This window comes from Hyposmocoma kahamanoa, unplaced genomic scaffold, assembly GCF_003589595.1.
Source record: "Hyposmocoma kahamanoa isolate Upper Pololo Valley unplaced genomic scaffold, ASM358959v1 95, whole genome shotgun sequence".
NCBI classification, from domain to species: Eukaryota; Metazoa; Arthropoda; class Insecta; order Lepidoptera; family Cosmopterigidae; genus Hyposmocoma; species Hyposmocoma kahamanoa.
The window spans coordinates 5333814-5360347 of record NW_020654972.1 but is presented as its reverse complement, the minus strand read 5'-3'; the positions used below and the strand labels follow the sequence as shown (position 1 = coordinate 5360347).

Sequence of the window (26534 nt, the reverse complement as noted above, 5' to 3'; positions counted from 1 at the left end):
ACTCAGTTATTAATCTCATTTCCCCACAGTTAGCTGTAGCTTTCAATAGGTGCGTTGACGAAGGTGTTTTTCCCGATTTAATGAAATACAGCAAGGTTATTCCCTTATTCAAAAGCGGTAGGAAAGTTGATCCTAGCAACTATAGGCCCATTTCAGTTTTACCAGCTTTAAGTAAAATATTCGAAAAGGTTATGCTAACTCAATTACTGTCCTTTTTCGGTAGGAATCATATTTTTCATAGTGAACAATACGGGTTTACTAGTGGTAGATCGACTAGCGATGCGGGGGTAGCGTTACTAAAACACATCTTTGATGCTTGGGAAAGGTCCCAGAACGCTATTGGTGTTTTCTGTGACCTCTCAAAGGCATTTGATTGCGTTGATCATAATACTCTTATTAGTAAGCTGGAACATTACGGTGTAAATGGCAAGGCGTCGAAACTTGTCTCGTCATATCTCAACGGTAGAATTCAGAAAGTAGGCATAAATGGAGCGACTTCTTTGGGTTCTCCAGTAAAAATGGGTGTTCCGCAGGGCTCAATACTTGGACCTTTCTTATTTCTGATTTATATTAATGATCTGCCATTCTTTGTTAAGGACCATTGCGAAATAGTGTTGTTTGCTGATGACACATCCTTGATTTTTAAAACAGACAGACATGACATTAACTATGACCGTATTAATGATACCCTCTCTAAAGTAGTTTATTGGTTTAATGCTAACAATTTATTGCTTAATGCCAAGAAGACAAAATGTGTTAAATTTGAATTACCTAACGTAAAATCGACTAGTCCAAGCATAGAAATAAACGGAGAAAAGTTAGACCTTGTTAATAAAGCAGTCTTCTTGGGAGTGACCTTAGATAGTAAACTTCAGTGGTTTCCACATATATCGTCCCTGGCCAGCAGATTAAGCTCCGCTGCATACGCAGTCCGCAGAATACGTGAGCTTACCGATGTTAGTACTGCTAGACTAGTTTACTTTAGTTACTTCCATAGTATAATGTCCTACGGGATTCTCATGTGGGGTAAAGCGGCAGATATTCAAACTATATTTGTATTGCAAAAACGAGCGATTCGTTCTGTGTACCGTCTAGGCTCTCGGGTATCTCTCAGAGAAAAGTTTAAGGAGACTGGTATCATGACTGTGGCATCACAGTACATTTACTCAAATATTTTATATGCCCGTAAAAATATACATAATTTCAATAAGAAAGAAGATATCCATAATATTAACCTTAGAGCTAAGTCCAAACTCATGGTACCACGATTTCGTTTAACCAAGGTAAACAACTCTTTTATGGGGAACTGTATACGTTTTTACAATAAGATTCCGGAGCATATATTAAGTTTATCATTTCCTAAGTTTAAAAACTACATTAAAAATATTTTGATCGAAAAATCATATTACAAAATTGAAGACTACGTGTTAGATAAAGATGTATGGAAAGACGACATGGCTCCAGAATCCACACAAATTTGATTCAAAATGTATTCCATAGCATTTAAGTTTATTTGAAAAGAGCAATCCCTAGAGTTTCTTGCTCGTTCTTCTCAGGGAGGTCAGCGTAGTGAACGAGCAGTACCTTAAATGTGACGTTTTCAAGTGTAAATTTATTTTACCTATGGAATAAATCATCTTTGACTTTGACTTTGACTTTGAACCACGACCCAGAGCGGTGATCGCAACCATTGTCTCTGAGTCGGCGACCCAACTCTTTAATAAGTCCCGAGTTTCCGAAGCCCAGGGCCCCGCCCCCGTCTCGATCGCGACCGGTACGGTTCGCGGCATTTTCAGCCGCGGAACCCGCCTTCCGCGAAGTTTGTCTTAAGTGGGACGCAGCAAAAGTACTTACATATGTTGCGTCCCATAGAAGACAACGACCTTTCCGCCAAGGAACCAACGTCAAACCGTCCTTTCGACCTTTCCTTTTCCTTTCGGTCTCAGACCCGGTGGACTCCAGTACATGGCGTGTTTATTATAGAAATATAAAATAGTTGAAAAATGCATTGTGTTTTTTTTTATTGTCATTATGCTCCGAATATTCATGGAACGACTGTAAGCTTTCATAGCGGCCTAAAGGAAATTACCGCGTTTGTTAATATTTCTACAATTTCTAAACCTAGGTATTAACTAGAAACCAGAATCAATTAATTAATTTACGTAATAAACGTACCGAACTTACGACCATTTGAGACTTAGCAAATGTTTTCAGGATTAACAACAGAGGCAGTTGTGGCAATAAACAAGGACGCTGGAGCCAATTGTCTTGCCACTAAGTTATGATATAAGTTGGCAAGCTGTGAAATATTAGATACACAATGGCATTGATACAGTCTGCTGAAATTTAATGTATATATCGACTCACCCGAAGAACAAATTCCAATGTGATTATATAGCGAAAAGAGTTACGAGAATAATTTCGTTATTCAAACTAAGGCCCCATGTAAAGGAGTTTTGAGAATTTATATATCTTATTTCGTTTCGGAAATATAAAATCGAACAACGGTAGATCTGACATCCACAGCGAAGAAGAACGAACGAAATGTACTATGTCCTGAGAACAAGTAGTCTTGTTCTACGGATGAGTCGATATTATCAGTGGACGTGATAATGGATTTAAAGTCAAAGTCAAAGAATCATGTACTCCACTTGTAAAATAAATTTACCTACACTTGAAAACGTCGTTTTTTATTAGTCTGCTGAAATGTGGCAGTACTTTCCTGGACGAACTCTTGCATAATTAACTGTACTGCTACTACATCACGCATTCCGAGACAATTTTTTTTTTGTATTTTTTTAAAATTTTTGATGTATAATAATCCCAACAAATTGCATACTAACGCCTGAAGAAAATTCAAGCGCAATAATTATTGAATGTCGGATACAATGAGCAGCAGGTACAAATATTTTAAAAGGAGTTTTAGTGTGCCGTAAAACGATTTCCTCGTTTCGTTTAATAACTCTTACAACACATAGTGTTATCAAAAACTTAATTACAAGCTGGCGTAGATCATAAAAGTAATAAAAAGTAAATTGCCTTTACGAAACGAAAGGCTGACATGTTACATTCTGTTCCCGCCGTGACAAGGAATTGTAAAGAACTTTTCTTCGTCCAACACGAATGTTCCATGTCAAAAGTGAATACAAGGCTTTATAAGGGAGTATCTTATCTAATCTATAAGTACTTAGATTGTGTTCTGTTCTTATACAGAAGGCAATTTATTTAGGGCTGCTTCATCGCGTGTTTTCTTTATCTTGACCAATTCTCCAAGAATATGACTTCATTATTTTAAATTATACCTTTTACGTCCTTTGCAAAGTTTTATGTGCAACTACATTAACAAAGTTCTCATGGTCTTCGTCGAAATTGAAATTATGTCGCAAAGATCTTACGATTACAGTTAATGAATTCACAGACATTATAAAAGGGAAATTGTTGCATGTAAATTGGAAAAAAATGAAGATTAAAATTTGCCTTTTTAAAAGACCCTTTTGTTTCACATGAAGATCGTGCAATTTATTATTTTAATGAGAGACACGATTTGATAATTGGGCGTTCATGAAGACAGCAACTATTTAAATTTTAAAAATTAAATGTTATAAGAGCATGCAAAGAACGTTATATTATTTCGATGGCTTTCTAGAATAGTGGCATATTTCAAAAACCTCTAAATCATCAGGAAGATTGTTTAAAACAACTAAATCGCATCTGACGCGCAAAGCCTATATATATCTATCATAATATTATACCGGTACAATGTTGTCTTGTAATTATTTTAATCAGTAAGTAGAAAATTCTATGTATTATGCACAATAAACTTTTACATATTCTGAATATATCGTTATCAACCTTTTTATACATCTCGCTGTTGGGCATGGGTCTCCTCTCAGGCGAGGGTTTAGGCCATGGTCCACCACTCTGGCTCAATGCGGATTGGGGACTTCACACGTCTTCCGAGGGTTGTGAATCTTCTTCGACGTTTCATAACGATGTTTTCCTTCACCGAAAAGCGCATGGTAAATTTCAAATTAAATTTCGCTCATAAATTCCGAGAAACTCAGAGGTGCGAGTCCGGATTTGAATCCACGACCTATGTTTGAGAGTCGGTAGGCCTAAAAATTATTATAATTTTTTTTTACCAACTAATTCAAAAAATAATATATTTTTTAATTTTTTTTAACAACTATATTTTATAATATAATATAATATTGGTTGATAAAAAAATTATAATCATTTTTAGGCCATAGTTTTTATACTTTTAATGATTATTCTAAGCTTTTAATTTCATTTTGTAATTGTTCTTATACTGATTTCAAAAGTTATGTTAACTTAGTAAGTAGTATACATATTTTTTTATTGTATTTTAATTTTGATTGCATTATTTTGTAGTTCTGAATTTTGATTTTATAATTTTAATTTATTCTTCATAATTGGTTCATCTTATAAATTCTTCATGTTTTTTTCAATGTTTCATTTTATAAAGTCAATTCTAATATTAGTTTTTAAGTACTTTTACTAACAAATATTACGGATTAAGAATGTCTGAAATAAATTAAAATTTTCAATCGGTTATATTTTTTTAACTAATAGTAATAATAACGCACACACTCGACATAGCACTAGGGAAACCCTGTGTCGCGGGTGCCATGGACACACAAATAGACAATTACAAATTACACCCAAACTCACGAGACAAATAAATGTAGGCCATACAAATATTTCTCCCGGCCCGGGAATCGAACCTGGGACCTCTGCATGGCAGTCCGGCATGGTAACCGTTCGGCCACGGAGGCAGTTAAATAAAAAAAATTAATTATTATTATTATTTAAAAAAGAGGAGATTCTCAATTCGATTGTTTTTTTTTTATGTGTGTATTTTACTCGATTACTGTGGCATTTGCGAACCGATTTTGATGATTATTTTTTTGTTGGAAAGAGGGTGCTTCCATATTGGTCCATTTAAATTTGATGAAACATTACCTCTGATGAGTAAACTAGGGGACGAATCCGGTTTCGCGCACTTTTCAATCAAACTGGGCAAGTAGATGTAATTCCGTGAACTCTTGAGGACGGTTTTTTTAATAAACAATCATAATTGCGTTTTGAGTTTTAATTATTATTCTTGAAAGAAAAAACCATTTATAAGGTCTACTGTACAAAAGTTACCCTATCACATATTTAGTAGCACGTGGTGTACCTGAAACATTTTAAAATTTTGATATAATTGACACGCTTGATAAGATGGATTGGCGAGCCTAAACGATGCTCGGGTTTTTCACCTTGTGTTCTTTTCCTATTTCGAAAATATCCGGAACCGAAGAATATGAAGAACAAACAATGTTTGTATTCAACTCAAGCCGGCTTATGATACTTAAATTTGCATCGTGTCTCCGTTACATGCCGTAGGTGTATTAACTGACATTTCTTCGGCATAAATCACGCATTACGTCTCTGATTTTGCAATGGAAATCATTATCTCCCATTCATAAATATTTACATCGTCTTTGTCATACAGGGTACGGTTTTAATTAGTTGAATGTTATATTGACTTATTTAAGAAGCAACGTAAACTCGAAATGATAAAAGATAGGTATTCCTCCCGGAAATGTTGAATAAGTTTCGCTAAGCTGAATTCTGATTTTGCAAATAAACAACGTTTTCAGATGTGCGCGCGGTAGTTTAATTAATAATCAACATTTACGAGTGTGTACAGAACAAATTCTGCGGTGTTTGTCTTTTGTTTTGAGTGACGGTACTACCATGGTTCAGCTGGTGATCGACTCTTGGTTGCTAAATGCAGCATGATCAGTGGTCGGTATGTCATTTGAGGTGTTAAGGTATTACAAATTGTTGTTTCTGTAGTAAATGTTCTATATAGTGTGGAAGACACAGTCTTATTTATATAATATTTAATCGAAAAGATACCCGTCTCTACAAGCTACAGAGTCTCCAGTGGCGAATACTTGCCAGGTGAAGTCTGAAATCCAGCAAATTACTGACACTTTTACCTTTTCTTCAACATAGATTTAAGCATTTTTTTTAAATTTGAAATGTTGTATGTTTTGTGTTGAAGAATAAAGTCTATTTAATTTTTTTTATTGACTTACAATTATATGGACGTCGGGTCCGCGCTAAACAGTGTCCGAACTTATAGGGCGTTGAAATCGTATAAAGAGCGTCATTCACGCTCTAGTCTTCGTTTGTTCGACTGACAGCGAAGCAAGCAAAATTAGACAGTACTGCGATGACATTACAATTTAAATTCAACGTTTTAGCTTTTTCATATTCCTTTACATGTCAATACGTTTAAATAACATTTTTTTCACTTGGAGCATTTTTTTCGTGGTTTTTGTATTAGGGCCGTCGTCCATTTATTTGTAAGTCAATGTTTTTTTTTATAAAAAATAAGTGCGCATTTCACCTCCATCTCACCTAATGGAAAGTGATGATGAGGTCGACGATGAAGCATGCATACATAAATAAGGCCTATGCACTCTCCCCTTGAAAAGGTCCAAGTTATAGCGTTCGGGGAACAAGTCTGCAAGTAGGGAATTCCACTACCTAGCCGCTCGACATATAAATGTGGACGCGAGACGCTTCGTGCGAATCCTGGGATATCCACGACATAGGGATGGAATCCCAGCACACGTCTAGTCCCCCGATGATGGAAAGGGGAAGGCGGAATTTGCAGATTGGACCACTCTATATTATTTATTGATGACGTAGAAAGCGAACAAGAAATAAACTGAAGAAATGAGCTTAAGTATCTCCTAGTACATTACAATGCAACTCAGCGCCTGCAGAGCGTGGATTTTTTTATGATAAAATGGCGTGACGAACAATTCGTACGCTTGGTAGTAAACAACGCGTCTGTCCACAACATTTGCAGTGCCATTCAGACCTTTAAATCACAAAGATCTGAAGGGCACTGCCACTACGTCCATCCCCCTGAGACATAAGTTTACAAGTCCCGTATGCCTGTAATTTCGCCAGCACCACACCCTTACCCTTCAAAATTGAAACGCTGTAATGTTGGCATTACTGCTTAACGGCAGAAATAGGTAAGGTGGCAGTACTTCCCTGGACGAACTCAACCTGGAGGATCTCTACTTCTACTAAATATTTCTTTGTTGATGACGTAAAAATAGACACAAAAGATGAGCTGAAGGATACTTCAGAGATTTAATCTACTAGAAGTTATCCTAGTACATTACAGTACAACTGAACACGTGCAAAGAGTACCAACGAGATTATGAAATCTCCTCTTGTTTACGCTTTTAAACTTTCAAGTTCCATTATACTAACATTATAAAACAGAGATAAACGCGATGAAACAATTTAATGGATATTTGTACACCTACCTGACTCAGCCCGTGACCACGGCCAGAACCTTGCCGAAATATTGGGATAATAGGTAGGAATACAAATAGATTATTTCAACGTGTTTACCGACGTTTTGTAATGTTAACCCATAATACGTAGTAATTTTTCTAGGTGCTATTATTGATTTTATTTATTTATTACAGGGTTATTTTTAAAATACTAACAACCTCATAGGATTATATTACTAACATCGTAAACAGCAACCAACGAGTATATAACCAGAAATAGTGACGAAATGTCATTTAATTTGTCTGAAAACTATTCTGCCATATAATTACGGCGACAACTGCGCTCCGATTGGCCAGCCAGAATTCGAAACAATTGATGGTTATCGTCAATTGTTTAATTTCAATACGACCAGTTTTACTTGAGCTTTGCTATAATGGACGATAATGGAAAAAATACATATTCAATTATTGATCAAATGTTCAAATTCCGTTTGTTTTGTAATTAGATGTTTTGCTGTTTTTCCCACACCACCGAATGGAACATCCCCACATACTTAGAGATATTACCTTTATTGCAATAAATACAAAATATTTTTCGAATATAAGGAGACGTACATACAGGTCAGTTGTTGACGCTGTACTATTTCAGCTTTCTAATTTGTGATTTCTGTGCAAACGAGAGTTGATATTTAAAAGTGATATAAGGTCCATTTGCCTGATGAGTTGCTAGGGATGGGTGGCCCTTATTTCGTCTCTATTTCTGGTTATATACTCGATGACAGCAACTTTTGTTCCTTGACTTTTTACAAAACATAATAAATTTGGTAGAATCTTAGTTCAAATGTGCAAACGTCCTCCGCGACGACTCCCACCCCCGTCCCGCACAGAGTTATTACCGTTGAGAGCGATCTATTTAAATCTATTTATTTTTCTATGAAAGTAAAATATGATGAACATTAAAAGTCATGGTACATAAAAAGTTGTTGTTTAGGATGTTACTAATATAGACCTGCGTGGTTCTTATGATATTATTAGAAATCACGTTGATATTTTTTCTTACATATTATATTATCCTTCTTCGAGGCAGATTTTGTTTCATAAAACTAAAGTGTAGGGATAAAGGTATCGTGAAATCGTCATACTTTCACTACCGAAACCGGCCGAAAGGCCCTTGATAATGACGCAATGGCTGACAATACAAAGTGCACCGCCGACTTTTTATATTCACTCAATCAACAACACCAAAAGCACTTGGAATGAATTGTGAGTTTTTTAAATGCCATGGCCAGGTACCTTCCGGTACCTTCGTAATTATAGCTATTCATAAAGTTGTAAATTCAAAATAGGGAATTATTTGCTTTTCAAGATCCGACAATAAAACTATACAGTTATAATATTTACCTATGAACCTATTCCAGCTTCCTCACAAACTATAATCAGCTAATACAACTAGTACTTATTAATATATGTAACAAGAATGTTGTAGTTGGTTGAAAATAAAGGATTTTTTTTCTATCTTTTTCTTTTTTTAAATACTCTAGTATTATTTGTGATATTAAGTGCTGATTGATTATTTGTCATAACCTAGAGGTTATGACAAACAATCAGCACTTTCAATTGTTTCTTCGGCATATATACTCAACATCAGGAAACTTAATACATTAAAATCAGCACTCCGCATTGTGATTATTACTAAAGGCCCAGGCATCTTCTAAGTCTGGTAGTACAATTTAGAAGACTAGAACGAATTATAAATTACAATTCTAATCACAGACCGTTTAATAAACTTTCATTGGCAGTCTTCTATTAATTCCAATTTGTTGCATCCGTTGCTGCAATTCTCTCCTCGTGTGATTCACGCAATTAGAATTAACTACCACATAAAATTCACTTTGCACGCGTCGTTATATCGTTCATAATTGAAATAATAACAATACTCGAAAACAAATTAAAGGCCACTTTTATCCGTGAATTTAATAAGGGTCTCCACACACACGACACTTTTAGCAGCAGCGATTACGGTTTTGCGACGAAAACAATACAGTATAACGTTTATTTATTTATTTGGTTCTTCAACAATGAGTACAATATACATTACAATAAGACATATAAATACAATTGCCCCATTACTTAGAGGAGAACACCGCATGCATAATAATATGATTATTTTTTTTATATATGTTTTTTTATAATATTAAGTAATAAGACGAACAAGTCGTGCGCCTGATGGTAAGCTTCCTAATGGTAAGGTCCCATGTGCCTATCATTTCACCAGTACCCTTACACTTCAAAACCGGAATACAGTAATGCTGATATTATTGCGGCAGAAATAGTTAAGGTGGCAGTACTACCCTGAATGAACTCTTTCACAAGGATTTCTTCTGCTACTAAACATTCATTAATGTTAACATTCCATAAAAAATACTTATTAGGAGAGAAAAGACAATCTATAACCATTAGTGTAAGTTCAACGACTTAGTTGCCAAATCCGCTAAATTGTAACATTACATTGATGTTTTGGCATCTTCAGTTTGCGATCGCTGAATACAATGCGATACGGACGCAGAAACTCGCGGTTCCAACCATAATAGTAAGGTATAGTAAGTCATTGCTGACGATACTCTTCTCTCGATTGCTAACCACTATGATTCTCACAAGGGTATACGGCGCCATCTACGTCTGAAGTTAAGGAATAGGTTCCGAAATTGGATTTGACATCTCATATTTAATTTCAGCCTGGATTTTTAGCTAAGCAGTCAGAGTAATGATCAGATTTTACAGCAAGTTTTGGAAAGATAACTGACGATCGAGACTGTGCAGTTGGAACAGTAACCTTCATGTAAGTGACGACCTTAAATCGCCAGCAGCAGCCGGTGGCAAAAGTAGTGGGAATGTGGGGTGGACATAAGGTGAAGTGCGTGGAGGAGCGAAAATGACATTTTGGACATATCTTTCCCACGACGCCGATCGATACGTGATTATTATACTGCAAACTTATATTTGCAGTCAATACTAGCACTACCTTTTGAGATACTTTACTTGCTAACTTTTCCTCTGTATAGTAAAGTTGGTAATGCTATGCAGTGGCGCCTTGTCTTATATACTTGAAATAAATCGACAAAAAATATAATCAGCGCATATTATACAACTGAGTTAGCATTCCAAATACATTTCTGTGAAATTTAAATTGAAAAAAGCTGTAATCGTATTTTATTAATGTTTGTTGTTAAGTCAGTATTTATTGTTTAAAGAGAGATACGAAATTATTTTTCTGGCCAAATTTTTTTTAATAAAACCAAATGACGGCACGACCATGTCGTGCGGCTGGTGGCAAGCGACACGCCTGTCTGTAACAGTTGCAGTTCCACTCAGAGCTTTAATCGCAAAGATCTGAGTGCCAATTCCACTGCGCCCGTTACCCTGAAACATAAATTGAAAAGTCCCTTGTGTCTGTAATGTAAATACTTCAAAACCGAAACGCAGTACCTAATGCTCACATTACATCTTGGCAGCAGAAATATGTAAGGTGGCAGTACATCCCTGGACAAACTATTTCACAAGAAGCTCTACTGCTATGACTAAATGATAAAAGAATGTAACTCAAGGGTAACCAAAAACAAATGTATCGAACAAGGTAATATATCAATAACGAATGGTTGGGTTATTTTGAATAATAAGGTATATTATTACAGTCATACAAATAATGTAAGTCCTTATTTAATAGGGCTTTATTCAAGAGCAACGAAATAGAGGGCACGACTCAAAAGGTCCGCACCGTAAACTAATTTACTAAATCAATTTCCTAAGTTAGTCCAATCGAGAACCTTTTATGTTCAACACCAGTGTGCATCACTCAGTCACCATAGAGAATTCAACCTTATGCGCAAAACTGTGATTTATATTGTGTGAAAGTTGTGCGTTATGGTGCATTAAAATGTTGATATTTAACCAAAATACGAACTTTTGTTTATCGCATTTGAATTCTATCAATGAAATTTTAAGAATTTTACCGGCGGAAACAATGGCGGTCATATATTAGTGATAAATCATTTATCAATTTCGAAATTGAATGACCACACATTGTCACTCTATTGTACGCAGTATTTTATATCCTTCACATTGTTATTTTATCAAAACTACATATAACTTGAAAGAGATGCGGCCATGTTGAAATTTGTTTTGAGAATAGAGTTGTAGTAAAACCACCCATTGACAATCATAGATTCTCCACGGATTGACAACTCGCGTTTCTAACGGAACTCGTAATATGCAAAACTGCTATTCCTGGCTGAGAAAATGATGGGACCCGGTACGGTGCTTTGTAGAACACTGATTGACATTTCTAACGGATCATCATTATATAGAAATTTACTGTTTGAATTTATATGTAATAGGCTACAATAATAGTGAGGGCAAATATTTTGTAAAAACTTATATATTCCCAAGGTAAGTAAGGTGCAGATGATAATGAGATTGTTTAACTATCACTAGATAGGACTATGGCAATGAACAATTTACAGAATTGGAATTGCAATTGATGAGAGATTGATGATGATTGTTCTTTAGATAAGAGATTGTTCTATAGAGTCAGTCCTTATAAAGCACTTTAAAATATGAAACAGGTAAGTTTAGAAGTAGGAGGAGAGTTGGGTACAGAATAGAAAACTTAAGGAGTTACCACACTTAACGACGAGGAATCGGCCGTCTATGATGACCCCCTTATTAGCTTTTTTGACAACATTAAACATAATTAGATTACCTTAATGGTTGGCATGGCGTTATAATACGGTTTTAGATAAGATCCACACCTAGCAATATGATGTTTGTATATAAAGGTAGATAGATAAGACATAGTACAGGCTTAGCAAAAAATAGATAAAACTGCTGCGTTATAATTATTGATAGCATTTACTGTTTGTAAATCATAATAATGTGTCATCTAGTACTACGCAGTATTAAATAAAACATACAATTTAAGTGAATAAAATCATAATAACACTTACAATTGCGTAAAGTTATCGAATAAGGATTACAGTGAAAGTTAATAACTCTGAAGGTGTACCACAGGGTGCCCTACAAGGGCTTATTCAAACTTCACCTAATAAGCTAATGGAAAATTCATAGTCTGTAACGAATCGCATAATAGTGAGTTCATGCAACGGTGAAGTGACACGACTAGTGGCCCATCAAGTACTGTTATCGCGAATTAAAGTGACATCTCCGGGGTGAGTTTTTGCCACTGCATCGCAGCAACTTCCAAGCGCCGACACCGCTCGCACTGCGTGCTTTCCTTTGGAGAAAATTACACACACCACAGGTTGAGTGGGAAATTTCTTACTTAATAGACTTGAAGATGCTACTGTATTTCTTGCGTGTTTACTCATTGATGAAAAGAGTAGCTATTATTACGTAGCCTAAGTTTTAAAAACAAAAATTTGTTAAGGACTTTTGTGGAAGAAAAACATAAACATTACAAATAATAATAAATAAATTCGTTTAAATTTCGTTCTCTGTCGGTTCTATTTCTAAATTACTGTTTACTCTCTTAGCAGTATGGTTGGTAGTCAGTATATACTAATAATAATAACGCACACAATCATAGCCCCACACTAAGGAAACCCTGTTCCGCGGGTGCCATGGGCACATACATAGACAATCAGAAATATATCCAAACTCACGACAGAAATAAATGTAGGCCATGCAAATATTTCTCCCGGCTCGGGAATCGAACTCAGCGTGGCAGTCCAGCATGGTTCAGTTCGGCCATGGAAGCAGTTAAATTTAAAAAAAAACTACTACGTCATTTGAAATTTAAGTTTCACAATTGTTTATTTCTGTAGTAAGTGTTGTAAGTAGTGAATAAGGTACCCTGTTATTTATATAATATTTAATCGAAAAGGTACACGTCTCTACATGATAGCGGCAAATGCTAGCTAGGTGAAGTCTGAACAACAACATATTGATGAGGTTTTTTACCTTTTCTCCAACAGTTTTAATTTAAATGTTGTAGATTTTGTGTTGAAGAATAAAGTGTTCGTTATTTATTTATTATTCCTGTTGATCTTTTTTCTTTAACATTGTTATTATTATTGTTACTTTTTCTCTAGTTACATTATGATACAATAAACCTTGTTATTACCTTTTTCTGTAACAAGGTTCTTAATTAAAACACGGAATAACACTCGCCGTCATGTCACAGTCAAAGAGGATTCATAGCCGTTAGAAAACGTAACTGACGTAAGTCCCGACCCCGTATTGGATCAGAGTGGTGGACTTAACCCCCTCCTTAGAGGCGACTCATGTCCAGTAGTGGGACTTATCATGGTTGATAATGATGAAAACTTTAAAACACTTAAAACTTCCGACCTGAGACACATAAATAGTTAATTTGCGACATTACAACAATTAAACATAACGTAATTGTATTATGCAAATAGAAATGTAAATATAATTTTCTCAAAGATGCTCGGAAATGTTATGCATTACTTTAAAAAAAAGAAACCACGTGTGTAGGCCGGCAAAGTAAATATGAAAATCCATTACTGTCCGCTGTATTAAACTTTTAAAAATATCTACTAACAAAGATCTACCTAAACAAACACTCTAAAGAAAAACTGTCATGCAGCCAACTGCTCACTAGCTTCAGTGTCCGTAATTGCGAGAATTAAAAAAAAATTGTGAAACTTAAGTATTACTTATTTTGCGTTTAATTATGGTGCACGAAAATACCTGCACCACATATTTTTAGAAACTTGCGAGAAAATAAACGAAAGTAAAATAAAAATAAGTTCTTTTTGTTATTTTTATTTTTTTCATATTTTATATTTTCTTCGCGAATATGAGTTCTAGTGAGAAGAACGAGTACATAATCTCAGTACAGAGTACTAAAAAACCTACCGACCTCAAAAGTACGTGGAATTACATCTATTTGCCAAGTTTTATTGAAATATCCCCTAGTTCGCCACTATACAGGACTTGACATAGGAGATAGTAAAAATCGGCTCTCACTACTCGCAGTATATTGAGAGGGACGCCTTGAATTGGAGAATAGCAAAACCAACCATTAAAATAATTGCTCCTTAAGTAAAATTTAGGCGCCATTTATAAAAATGAATGTTCATACGTGATCAGCTACCCTTAGAGGTGGATGATTTTCTTCAAAATAAAATGGGTCCATGGAGGTACCCTCTTTCCAACAAAAGAAGAATCATGAAAATCGGTTCACAAATACCGGAGTTATCGTGTAACATACATACAAAAAAACATACAGTCCAATTGAGAGCCTCCTCCTTTTTTGAAGTCGGGTAAAAATAGTGAACGTCGTATACGTACGCCGACTAATTTAAAACAAGACGCAAAGTTCGTTATGGTAAACTTGTTTTCCTTTTTCTGTTATACATTGTCCTTCATTTAGTTATTTATTGTAAATAGTAGCTAATACTCATCCGGCAATCCCTTACTTCCTGGCCTCTGAAATGGTATTGGTCGAGAGTAAAAATAGACATGTGAGCGGGAATCATTGTTTAGTTGTATTATTACCGCGCTGAAGTTTGATTGGACGAGACCAAAATAGACACGTAAGCGGGATAAATTATTAATCGATCACAATGAAAAACCCTCACTCTTTTACCAGTTCTAGTCGTTTTGGGGTTTAGAATAGGACTCTCTCAATTAATTCATTCCATTGCAAAAATTAGATGAAAAATATATTGTATAATTGTACAAATTGCTGGCAAAATTGTACAAGTAATTGTTTTGCGGTATCAGTATTTTTTCTTTTAAATGTTATAGTGATTACCTATTAAGTATAAAATATTCATCCACTAATTTCTTTCACTATGTAGTTTAAATAAAGCTGTTTGTAGTTTGAAAAAAGATAACGCACCTCCATGGTTAGGGTGCACACTAAGCAGCAAGCAAGGCTCATCACCGGGCTCGCGACAGCAATCCAGTACATCGCGACAGGTGGACTGCGGCGTCACCGGCACGTGCGCCGGCGCCCAACCTGCGCCGCTCTCGCACCACACGCGCACTATCATCTGCAATTATAAAAGCAATATACACAATTAATTCATAATTCATTTATTTATTACAATCTTGTGTGGTTGACATGTTGCACATATTTAAAAATTCAGTACCTAGGTATGAACCTAGCTATAAACCTAGCATAGTAAATATTCAAATTATTTAATTATTCTAAACAAAAAATCTAATATAAAATTCAATAAACAAAATCAAACTAAAATTAGACATAGAAATGGAATGAAATTGAAATGAATTCACTTTACATTATCATATTCATTACACACTTACATTTCACGTATTGATATTTTTAGTTAATTTATTGTTGTCCTTTGTTTATTATGAAATATATCAAACCATTTTATTTAGAGGAGGTAAATGTTCTGGTCTATCGTAACGCGGGAATAGGTGCATGTTTTTTTGACAAAAATACTTATATGTAATATTCTTTTTCTTTGATGAAGAATAAGCGACAACTTGTTGTCTCGTCTGTGTTGACTATTATGTGGAGACATCTTTTTTGTAACCTAAATAATTTTTGAGTGTATGTGCTATTTCCCCAAAAGATTATGCCATACTATAGCCAAGCATGGGCATATCCGTATTATATATTTAATACGGTCTGTTTATCTGTGGACTTTTTTAATTATACGGTTGCAGGGTTGTAAAATTTTTTAAGGATTGCAATAATAATAATTACTTTATTAATACATGGTATAATAGAAGATGTAATAAGAGATCGACAGTGTTAGTACAAATATGTTTCGCATAGATTAATACAAATGTCTAGATAAGTATTGTCACGAATTAAACATGTCAAGAATGATAAAAATCACGATAAGATTTACATCTTATTTTCAGTTAAATATATCGTATAAAAATCATTTCTATAACATTTGAGTAAGTTTGGTAGCCATTATTTTTATTTAACCACTTATATAAGTTTGTTTTAAATAAAAATAAGTTTATTATGTTAATCTCGAGTTATATTTTATTATGTATCGATACCTCTCACGTAATATATCCTCTCAAAACATTTAAGAAAAAAAAGAAAAAAATGTTATTTAAATAAAATATGAAAATATTGTCCAGTACAATAAATCTATTCGGGTTTCTGCATTATTGATTATTGAGAATTCAATAAAATTTTCAAAATTGTATAGAAATCGAAATAATACAAAACGTTACAGTAAGAACAGTGCAATGCAATGCAATATAATGTTAAGAAGATTCCGCTGCGCGGGCGGCGCAGCACTAGTGACGTCAAATCGATACTCCCGCCCAGCCCTACTTTATTTCACTTTGACGGATAACACGTAGCAAAAAGATAGAAATTTGATATTTTAGTTGCAAACCGTAATTTCTACTTGATTGAATATCAACATATTATTTCATTTACTTAATCGTTAACTAGAAGCTACAAACCTAACACTGTTAAATACTTCGTGATAATTTAAGTAGATAGTGGTGTTAAATAATATTCCGACAAACTTTGAAAGTATAAACCGATCGTCTTCAAAATTTGCTCTTCCTCCTTTCACACAGAAAAGCAAACAACGTCTTTACTGGAAAAGTCCCACAGCTCGAAAACTTTCGAAGATATTGCGGTCTCCACTGGAAGGTGCTAAAGCACCATAGTTTCCAAACTCGGTAAAATGAATGTCTAGCTAAATGGAATTCTGCAAAGAAAACTTTAAATAAGGTTTTTTAAAGTTTCCTTTGAAGACTTCCATTTATCTGCATTTAAAATGTTATATTCATCACCTGCTTTACTGTTAAATTTAAAGTTTTCTCTAGTGACAGGACTTTATTATAGTTAATCTAGTAAAAGTTATGTTAATTTTATTTTACTCCTGTACTTCAATCTGTCAATTATAATGTCATAAACCATATCCCATAAGCGCTCTTTTTAGTTCTGAATCAAAATTCTATTGTCTATGGTACTTGGCACTGAGCTGAAAAATTTCATTAAACTTCTATGCATAGACCCGTAATGAGTATTAAAGTACACAGACTTATAATGAGTCCAAAAAAAGAAAATTTTTGCTGATTAAAATGTCAATTAGGACGCTACTAAAACGCTGTACTACCTCCTGATTGGTTAAATGGCCTAAAAGTCTTGCAACCGGGCCATGAATCTTTATAAAAAAAAAGATTGGATAAAAATATATGCGGTACTTGGCCACTTCTATTATATCTCTTTGGTTTCTTATTTTGTAGCGTTTGGCTTTCGTCTAAATATATGAAGAGGCTATATGGTGGAACTATTGACTACCCTGATAAATGGGTTAAAATTTATAAAAAAAAATTGTGTTGTTGGCATGGGTTTTTAACAAAATATTCATTAAATATTAGTTCTGTCTCATTATTTTATTAACTTGTAGAAAAAGTATTGGATGCAATCCTTACATAATTAGGTCTTAAACTCGAATACCAATTGCTTGGGCCAACGTATTTGAATATTGACATCGATTCTGAGAAACGCAAATCAACTAAATTTAAGTTTAATGTATCTGTCTCTTTCGTTATAATAATACTAAAGAACAGGTTTTATTTTAGTTTTGAACGATGGTACAACTTCATTACACTTTACACTGAGCCTTTTAATCAAAAAGGTTATAGTTGTAATTATACACATAACGGCACATTTAGCGGACGACTAGTAAATACTCATAATAATTTGTGGCAGTTTTTTTTTTAAAGTTCTGGCCGGTTATTTTACTTTATTTTAGATCTAATTGAAGAATAAAAAAAGTCAAGTGGTTCGGGGTTGATTTTGCGTTCTTGTAAATTTAGTAGAAAATAACTATTATTTAATCATCCGTTTTAGTGCAATGGAGGTCCTCGTCAAGGACTTCGTCCAGGCAAGTACTGCCACCTTACCTACCTATTTCTGTGCCATTACTGCGGACACGCAGAGACACGGTCAAACATACACTAACCGAATGTCCAGCATGGGACGAAGTAAGATCTAACATGATCTCCGTGGTTGGGAACTACCTTTCGCTGCCGGCCGTAGTCAAGGCTATGGTCAACAGCGACAGGGTGTGGAAAGCAGTTTTCTCCTTTAGCGAGGAGAATTGGGCGTAGACGGCTGGCACACGTCTGCCGCATACCTCCATAACGAGAGCTTCCGGGCATCGGATGCGAGGATATGACGATGCTCGAACGGAGATGGATTCTCGAGGCTGGATGACGTGCTTTGTGTTTCGGTACGTCATCAGTAGAGGCAGACTAGGGGTCGTATTCTAGAACTCTACTTAATGCTCAAGTCAGGATTTGAATATGTTTTAAAGCACTCGAAATCATACTCAAGTCCCTGCCATTAGGGTCGTATTTCCAGTACTTGAATTCATACTCAGATCCTGACTTGAGCATTGAGTAGAGTTCTGGAATACGACCCCAAGAGCGTTTACGCAGTACGTCCAATGTGTATGAGATCCGATTCCGAGAAATGACGGTCCGACATGTCACAGGCATCATTTTATCTCTAGGTGTACAAGCGATATTCGTATTTTCTCGGATTCGAATAGGATTTAGTGCGCAAGCGACATCCGAAGTGGGTCCGAATTTTCTAGATTTGTGTAGTCGCGGGTGCCATTGACACACATATAGACAACCACAAATCACACCCAAACTCACGAGAGAAATAAATGTAGGCCACACAAATATTTCTTCTGCGTCGTAGACCAGGATGGTAACCATTCCTCAGAGGCAGTTGACAGACTCGTTTAGTAGTCTCCCGAGGGGGTGCCGGAGACGACAGTCGGAAATCGTGGGTTCGCAGAAGTGTGCAATTGCATTCCCAGCAAAAAGCGATGGGGCGAAAAAAAAATAGTTGGTACGAGTTCGACGTAACCCTCGCCTCCCCGGTCCTAGGGTAGAGGTATCCCTGAGGGTTTCCTGACGTAAAAATATTTATTCATTTTATATTACTATTATTATTTTGTAACTTATTGGTATACCAACGGCTATCTTACAGAGTAAAAATTTAAATAATTATGTACTAAGTAGACGTTAAAGATGTTAATTTAATTCCCACTTTATGTATTTATTTCAATATAATTTATTAAAATATAAACGTTACATTTTATATTCACACTTTTTTGTTCCATATATGTACCGGTGTGTGTAGTTTTAAAAATCTTTTAAACATTTATTTTTCAAAATTCTTACTATCGAAAATATATTGGATTACTCCAGATATGACAGACCCGTGCGATATTACGAAATTTATTAAAGACGAATTTTAATATATTTCATTTCAATAAAAGCATCCTACGTAACATAATATTCTTATTATATTCCAGCCCTTTGAAATCGCTGAATTATTTTGTTTCACAAAAACAAGCATTGTTAACGATCTTAATAGAAACTGCGTAGTGATTTATAATCGGTTATTTAACTGGTTATACCTAGTCACACCGAAAAATAAAGCTACACCGTAGTGAGAAACTTCACTACGGTACAGCTTTATTTTTCTTATCGAGTTTAAGAACTCGGTTTTTGAGATCGTTACACATGGGAAATTTTTCAACACACACCAGTGTTTCTGGCCCTTTAAAGGTTCCATGGCTGACTGAGATGCTAAAGTTGTCAACAAGTTATGTGCAAATATAAGTCAGTTCAACCGTTTGGGAGCTACGATATTACAGACAGATACACAGACATAGGCTCAATTCATATTGCGGCGGAACGGAATGGAAGCGAATTTTTGTATCGATATTGTACTCGTATGTACATAGCGTAATGAACTTTATGGTCAATTGTGTAACGTACAAACTAGACACGAGTCAAAAATCACATCGCGCGTCTTCCGCGCATGCTCGAGAATGCTAAACCATTCGCGAAAAATCCGCAGCTGCCATCGGCGATGCCTGGAGAATCCGTGGGAAGTGGCGCGAAGGCAGGCGCAGTGTGACGTCAAACGTTAACGAAAAGTATTATTATAAAGTATTTTATATACTAGTAAGCCTCAAGGCGCAATCGCGAGAAAGCTCGCGAATGCTCGAGCATTCGAGTCCGTTTCATTCCGTCCGCCGCATTGTAAAGCCATAGGCTTCAAATTTGTAACTCCACTCTTTTTTGCGTTGGGTTTTAAAAAGGAATACCAGTACAGTGAACTTAAAAAAAAACAAATTTATTAATAGAAATATATTTTCCATAATAACATTAGAACTATTTTGAGTAGATATCTATTGAAAATACTTCTAATTAGTGGCGGATTTGCAGTCTTGGCCACCAAAGGCCCCAGGCCATGTAGTCAGTTCCAGCCGCCCCTCTCTCCGCACTCATCATATACTGGCAGACTACATAATGAATTTACTTTATTGCCAACTTTTATCGAAATCGATTCAGAAATTTAGTTAACTATAATAGCTGGGCTCTGTCTATTGGCGGAAACCGCGTGAAAATCTGTTCAGTAATTTTTGACTTTATCGCGATCAGACAGTAAATATAGTTATTATAGTATTCAAATAAGAATTAAGAAGGGAATCTAATTTATACATTTTTCATAGTAAAGCTATAATTTTAATATTAGCAACTAATATGTAATTGCGATAAGTAAATGTATACCTGTATTTTAGGTATCTTTTTGGGCAAATTTCTTTATATTACAGCTTAAAAATAAATATTCTATAATTAACAATAAAATAATTAGTACTTTTAAATTAATGGTTACCTATTTAAAAATAATTATGAAATAACTTCCAGTAAGTCCTTGTTTCATTGTAAGTTTTACTCTTAAGCCACAATTTGACGGTCTTATTCCATTTTATTCATGGCGAAATAATGCAAATTAGAATTTAAATTTAAATTAAAGGAATGTCCCAAGCAAAAGAATCTATGCGAGTGTGCTGTGCGGAGTTGTGTATGAGATGAAAATGTATCGAGCCGTCTGTGGTTGGTTAAAGTAACGGAATCAAATGGTGTAATTAAGTGCTTTTTTAAAATTATTTGTTGGATGAATATATCATACATAAAAAAACATAGTGATTTAGGAAGATTATTGTTATACGATGTGGTGCAGTGTGACCCACCACAATGTGCATGAGCCTTTAGAATATTTAGGTACTTTGAGTAATTTCTTGTCATCATCAGTGAATTTTTTGTTACGATTGGCCCCCCTCTAAAATCTATCCTAGGCCCGGGGCCTACTTGGCCTTAGGGCAATTCCGCCACCAGTTACCACAAAAGTAATCTGCGTTTAGACACGTGTGTCACGGTATTTGGAGTATTTGCTTCGAATAGCCCGTGCAGGATACAATCTGTGCTTCGGTGTCGAATTTCCCGATTCAAAGCGACAAGGGTGCGATGTCTAACACGGACGCGTGTTTTCCCTTTGTCGACACATATGTATTCGAATTGTCTTACACCACAAAGCCCAGCGTACAATGGAGATAGAACACTTAGGGTCGTCTTCCAGAACTCTACTCAATGCTCAAGTCAGAATTTGAGCAGATTTGAGTATGATTTCAAGCACTGAAAATACGACCCTAATGGCAAGGACTTGAGTATGATTTTCAGTGCTCACTGCAATGCTCAAGTCCTGACTTGAGTATTGAGTAGAGTTCTGGAATACGACGCGTAGCCTCGCATTGTGTGCATTGACATTTTAATAAGATAGCTAAATATTATTTTACTTGATGTTTTGATTGAAGCTATCAGCGCAAAAGTGATGTAATCTCATAATATTTTTTTTTCTACTATATTAATTTAAATGACACTAAAGAACATAATTATTTTATATTTGGATGCTATTATTTTCTATGTACAAAAAAATTAAAATACCATCCACATAAACAATAATTATGTATTTCAATTTGTGTTGCGTCGGTGACGAAATACTTTCACAGATTTCACATACATAGCGCTAAGGCTAAAAAGTTGTTGAAAAACCAAATACAAAGATGCAACAAACAAGCACATACAAAAATTAGTGAAGTCCGCTGAGACACCATTTTTGCACTGATAGCTTCAATTTTGTGGTTAACTGGATTTTCAGTTAAAGTGACATTAATTTCGATTCGGGCTACGTATTATTACTATTAATCGATGGCCTAAACGATACACTATGAATTTTTATGGCAATGACACATTCGACCGGGATCACGGATTCAGGTTCAAGAACCAGCGAATGATACGTATTGTTATTACTGTTAGGGTGGCATATTCGGGACCATTTACTGTAACCAGTGATTGATCTATTGTTATTACCGCTAAAAAATCCCCATTCGTAACAGCGCCAAAGTTCCAGAACACTGCCCTTACCATCTCAAAGAGTATTGGGATACTTGGAGTCGACATCACGAATGAAGTCCAGTTCCGGAGTCATTTGGAGAGCAAAGCCAAACTGGCTTCAAAAAAGCTCGGATTGCTCAATAGAGCGAAGCAGTACTTCTCTCCAGGTCACCGACTTTTGTTATATAAAACACAAGTACGGCCCCATATGGAGTATTGCTCGCATCTCTGGGCAGGTGCTCCCAAATACCAGCTTGATCCACTTGACTCCATCCAATGCAGGGCTGTTTGTATTATCGATGATCCCAAACTCACAGAGGGTCTGGAGCCCCTTAGCCTACGGAGAGACGTTGGCTCTCTGTGTGTGTTCTACCGTCTTTATAATGGGGAGTGCTCTGAGGAACGTTTCGAACTGGTGCCACCGTCTCGTTTCTACCATCGCACCTCCGCCAAAGGGGTAGAGCCCATCCCCACATCTTAGATGCCTGGCATTGTAAGACCACGCGGGCATCTCGTTCGTTCCTTCCTCGAACCTGCAAGGTGTGGAAGGATCTTCCTCCTGAAGTATTTCCTTTGCGCTATGACATGGGGTTCTTCAAAATGCGTGTTTACAGGGCTCTTAAAGGCTGGCAACGCATAGGCAGCTCATCTGATGTTGCAAATGTCCATGGGCGATGATGACCACCTCCTTATCAAGTGGCTCGTCTGTTCGTTTGCCTCCTTTCTTTACATAAAAAAAATCGCTACTTATTGATTAAAAGAATTGAAGGATTTCCTAAACTTCGACTGCCTTAATTTCTAGTTGGGGCATATGTTTGTCCAATAGTGAGTATTATATGGGTTTTAGGGCAATGTTGACTTAGAAGCACAGACGAGACTTATCCGCTTTGTGGCAGACTCTATAGTCGTTACTCAATCTTGCTTTAGCTGGAATTCAAATGACAGTAGCCCATCGGAATGCTTGTCAGCATTCGGATGCCATTCCTGCTCAAAATTATCAAAGCAAAAACCACTAAAGAAACAATTTAAGAAACTAACAACACACTACAATATCATTAATATCTAATGTCTTCATATAGAAGACTGTCAATTGTTCCGTGCTCGCACCTCTGAGTTTTTCGGAATTTATGAGCGAAATTTAATTTGAAATTTACTATGATCTTTTCGGTGAAGGAAAATATCGTGATGAAACCTGCACGTCGAACATGGTTCAACAGTCCCATATCATTCTACATAAATTTTGTTTATAGTACCCCTCCCTATCAACCTCTTGGATATGCGGGAAAAGCACTATGACCTGTGCGAGACAGGGACCATCTAAATCAAGTCCTAACCCCGGATCAGCATGTTTGCACGTACTTCATCCGGTTCTCTGTAAGGCTAGTTAGTGCCTTAGGTAAGTCGACCCGGGTGCACGTACAGCACCCTCCCTATTGTCCAGATAGGTACCGGAGCTGTGGGCACGCTCACTTCCCGACTAACGGTTTGCCAACGCTGAGCCGCCGACTCTAAGCCGACTACCAAATCTCCTCATTGGTGGCGAAGCTGTAAGGCACGCTCACTTCCCGACGCCGAATGAACGGCGTCTCTCCAGTTCCTAGATTCCTACGCGGCCGGAGGGACCGGAAGATTTCTTGCTTATCCTCTACGAGATGGCTCACAGCAGTCGGAAAACGTTTTGCTATTTCAGGCGTTCGTGTGGTTTGGAAACTGTTAAAGGCTACCGTACAGACATATAACTCGGATAGTTTATAACAACCTGAAATCACTCTACTCGACATTTCTCATAGTTAGAACAAGTAACTTTTGTTCCAGGACTGTTAGACATTCCTATGTTTTTCTTGACGTCTTTTATGAAGTTAGTAAGGCAAGTTAAAAAAACGTCCTAATTTTGGAATGTCGGAGAACATAATCTCAGTATAGAGTACTAAAAAAACCGATCTCAAAAGTTCGTGGAATTACATCTATTTGGCAAGTTTAATTGAAACCGAATTGGTTTCCTAGTTTGCCACTATACGGGACTTAACACAGGAGATGATAAAAATAGGTGCTTACTGCTTAAAGTATATTGAGAGAGAAAAAGCGTCTTCAATTGGAGCATAGCAAAATCAACCATTAAAATTATTGCTCCTTATAAAATTTAGGCACAATTTATAATAGAACTTTTGTTTTTATAAAAAATAAGTGCGCATTTGACCTCCACTAAGTCTTCATGCGTGAACAACTACCCTAAGAGGTGGAATATTTTCTTCAAATTTTAATAGGACAACTACGGTTCACAAATGTCGGAGTTATCGCGTAACATACATCCAAAAAAAACATACAGTCGAATTGAGAACCTCCTCATGTTTTGAAGTCAGTTAAAAACAGTGTTACGAATTGAGACCCGGCTTCACACGGCCCGTGAGTTTACAAGGCGTCGATAGGTTGACATGTGCCTGTCATTTCACCAGTACCCTTACCCTTCAAAACCGGAACACAGTAATGCTGACATTACTACTTGGCGGCAGGAATAAGTAAGGTGCCAGCACTTCCCTAGATGAACTCTTTCACAAGGACTCTACTGCTACTAAAATCAAATTTTAAATTGAGCTTCTACTAAGAATTGTAATTGTCATTTATTATTCACTAAAACGTTATCAGTTTCAGTATTAGATAAACTTGAATTGCTGTATTGTACCCCGTGTTCGTACATCTCCATACATACATCTCCAGGAAACTTAAGCATGGTAATACATCAGAAAGTCTTCGCAAGAACTGAAAGGAACAATTTGCAAGCATTATTAAGGAAATTTTGCTAACGAGTTGCTAACTATCGTGAGACACCTGGCTTAAGCTATTGGGGATGTAATCCATCAAAGCGATCCTCTGCTAAGTGAGATTTACCTGTGGAAAATGGAACATATAGTTGGAACGTATTGAGTTGAATTAAGACGATAGTTTTATCAGGCTATTGTTGCTGTCTTTATCGGTAGTGACACGAGCGCGTGTAAGTGAGCGAGACAGCACTCGTTTGAAAACATTTCCGCGAGTAAATTTTGTAGGTCGTAGTTTGATTCTGATTCATATTATATAGTACATATATGTAGGTACAACTTAGTAATATGGATAATTTGTCATATTTCCTAGGGTTATAGTGTTTAAAAAATTTAAAGCCATGTTGTTAAACAAGTTTTCTAGACTATCAATAGTCTAGAAAACTTGGCATAAACTTGGACTTTCATTGATCAAAGATGATGAGTTCTAGAAGCTGTATGATTTTGTAACTATTTAATGTAAAACTGATAAAAAACTTTATATATTGATTTCTACCCGTAGATCGTGTCTACAAAATTTTGTTGAGTTCAAAATAAATAGTAAAAGCAGAAGGAGAACTCCTTAGAATTTGTCCAGGGAAGCACGTGCCACCATCGTATTTCTACCGTCTAGCAGTAATGTAAGTATTTTGAAGTGCAAGGGTGCTGGTAAAATTACAGGCAGATGAGACTTGTCAATGTCTCGGGGTAACGAGCGCAGTGGCGGTGCCACTCAGGTCTTGGCAGTTTAAAGCTCTAAGTGGCACTGCAACAATGTTATTGGTGGGCGTATCGCTTGCCACCGGGCGCACGACTTGTTCCTCCGATCACTTAATATCATAAAAAATAATAATATACGAGGTCGGATCAAACTTTCGGTGGAGTGCGCCGCTAAACTATCAATCTTATTCTTCTTGCTCCCCTTGTTATCTAAAGTGGTATGGTAAATATCAAATTATAGTGCTCTAAATCTCAGCTTTTTATTTAACTGGGTTAAATACACAAACTTATTTTATTAATATTTTTTGTTGTATTACGATTACTTGTTAGATGATAGCGAAATTATAATTAAATAATTCCCATATGCGTATGTTAAAATTTTGTATTATTTTTTATTATTGCCAAATTTAAGAATTTCGTG

General features: G+C 35.9%; 1 protein-coding gene across 1 annotated transcript in view; it reads right to left on the bottom strand.

The window, feature by feature from the left end:
- Nucleotides 1-26534, bottom strand: part of LOC113238285 (apoptosis-stimulating of p53 protein 1) — a 468812-nt gene that overhangs the window by 430064 nt on the left and 12214 nt on the right. The window contains exon 2 of the mRNA XM_026475122.1: nt 15220-15373. Coding sequence (XP_026330907.1) covers nt 15220-15373 — 154 coding nt within the window. The remainder of the gene's footprint in view (nt 1-15219; nt 15374-26534) is intronic.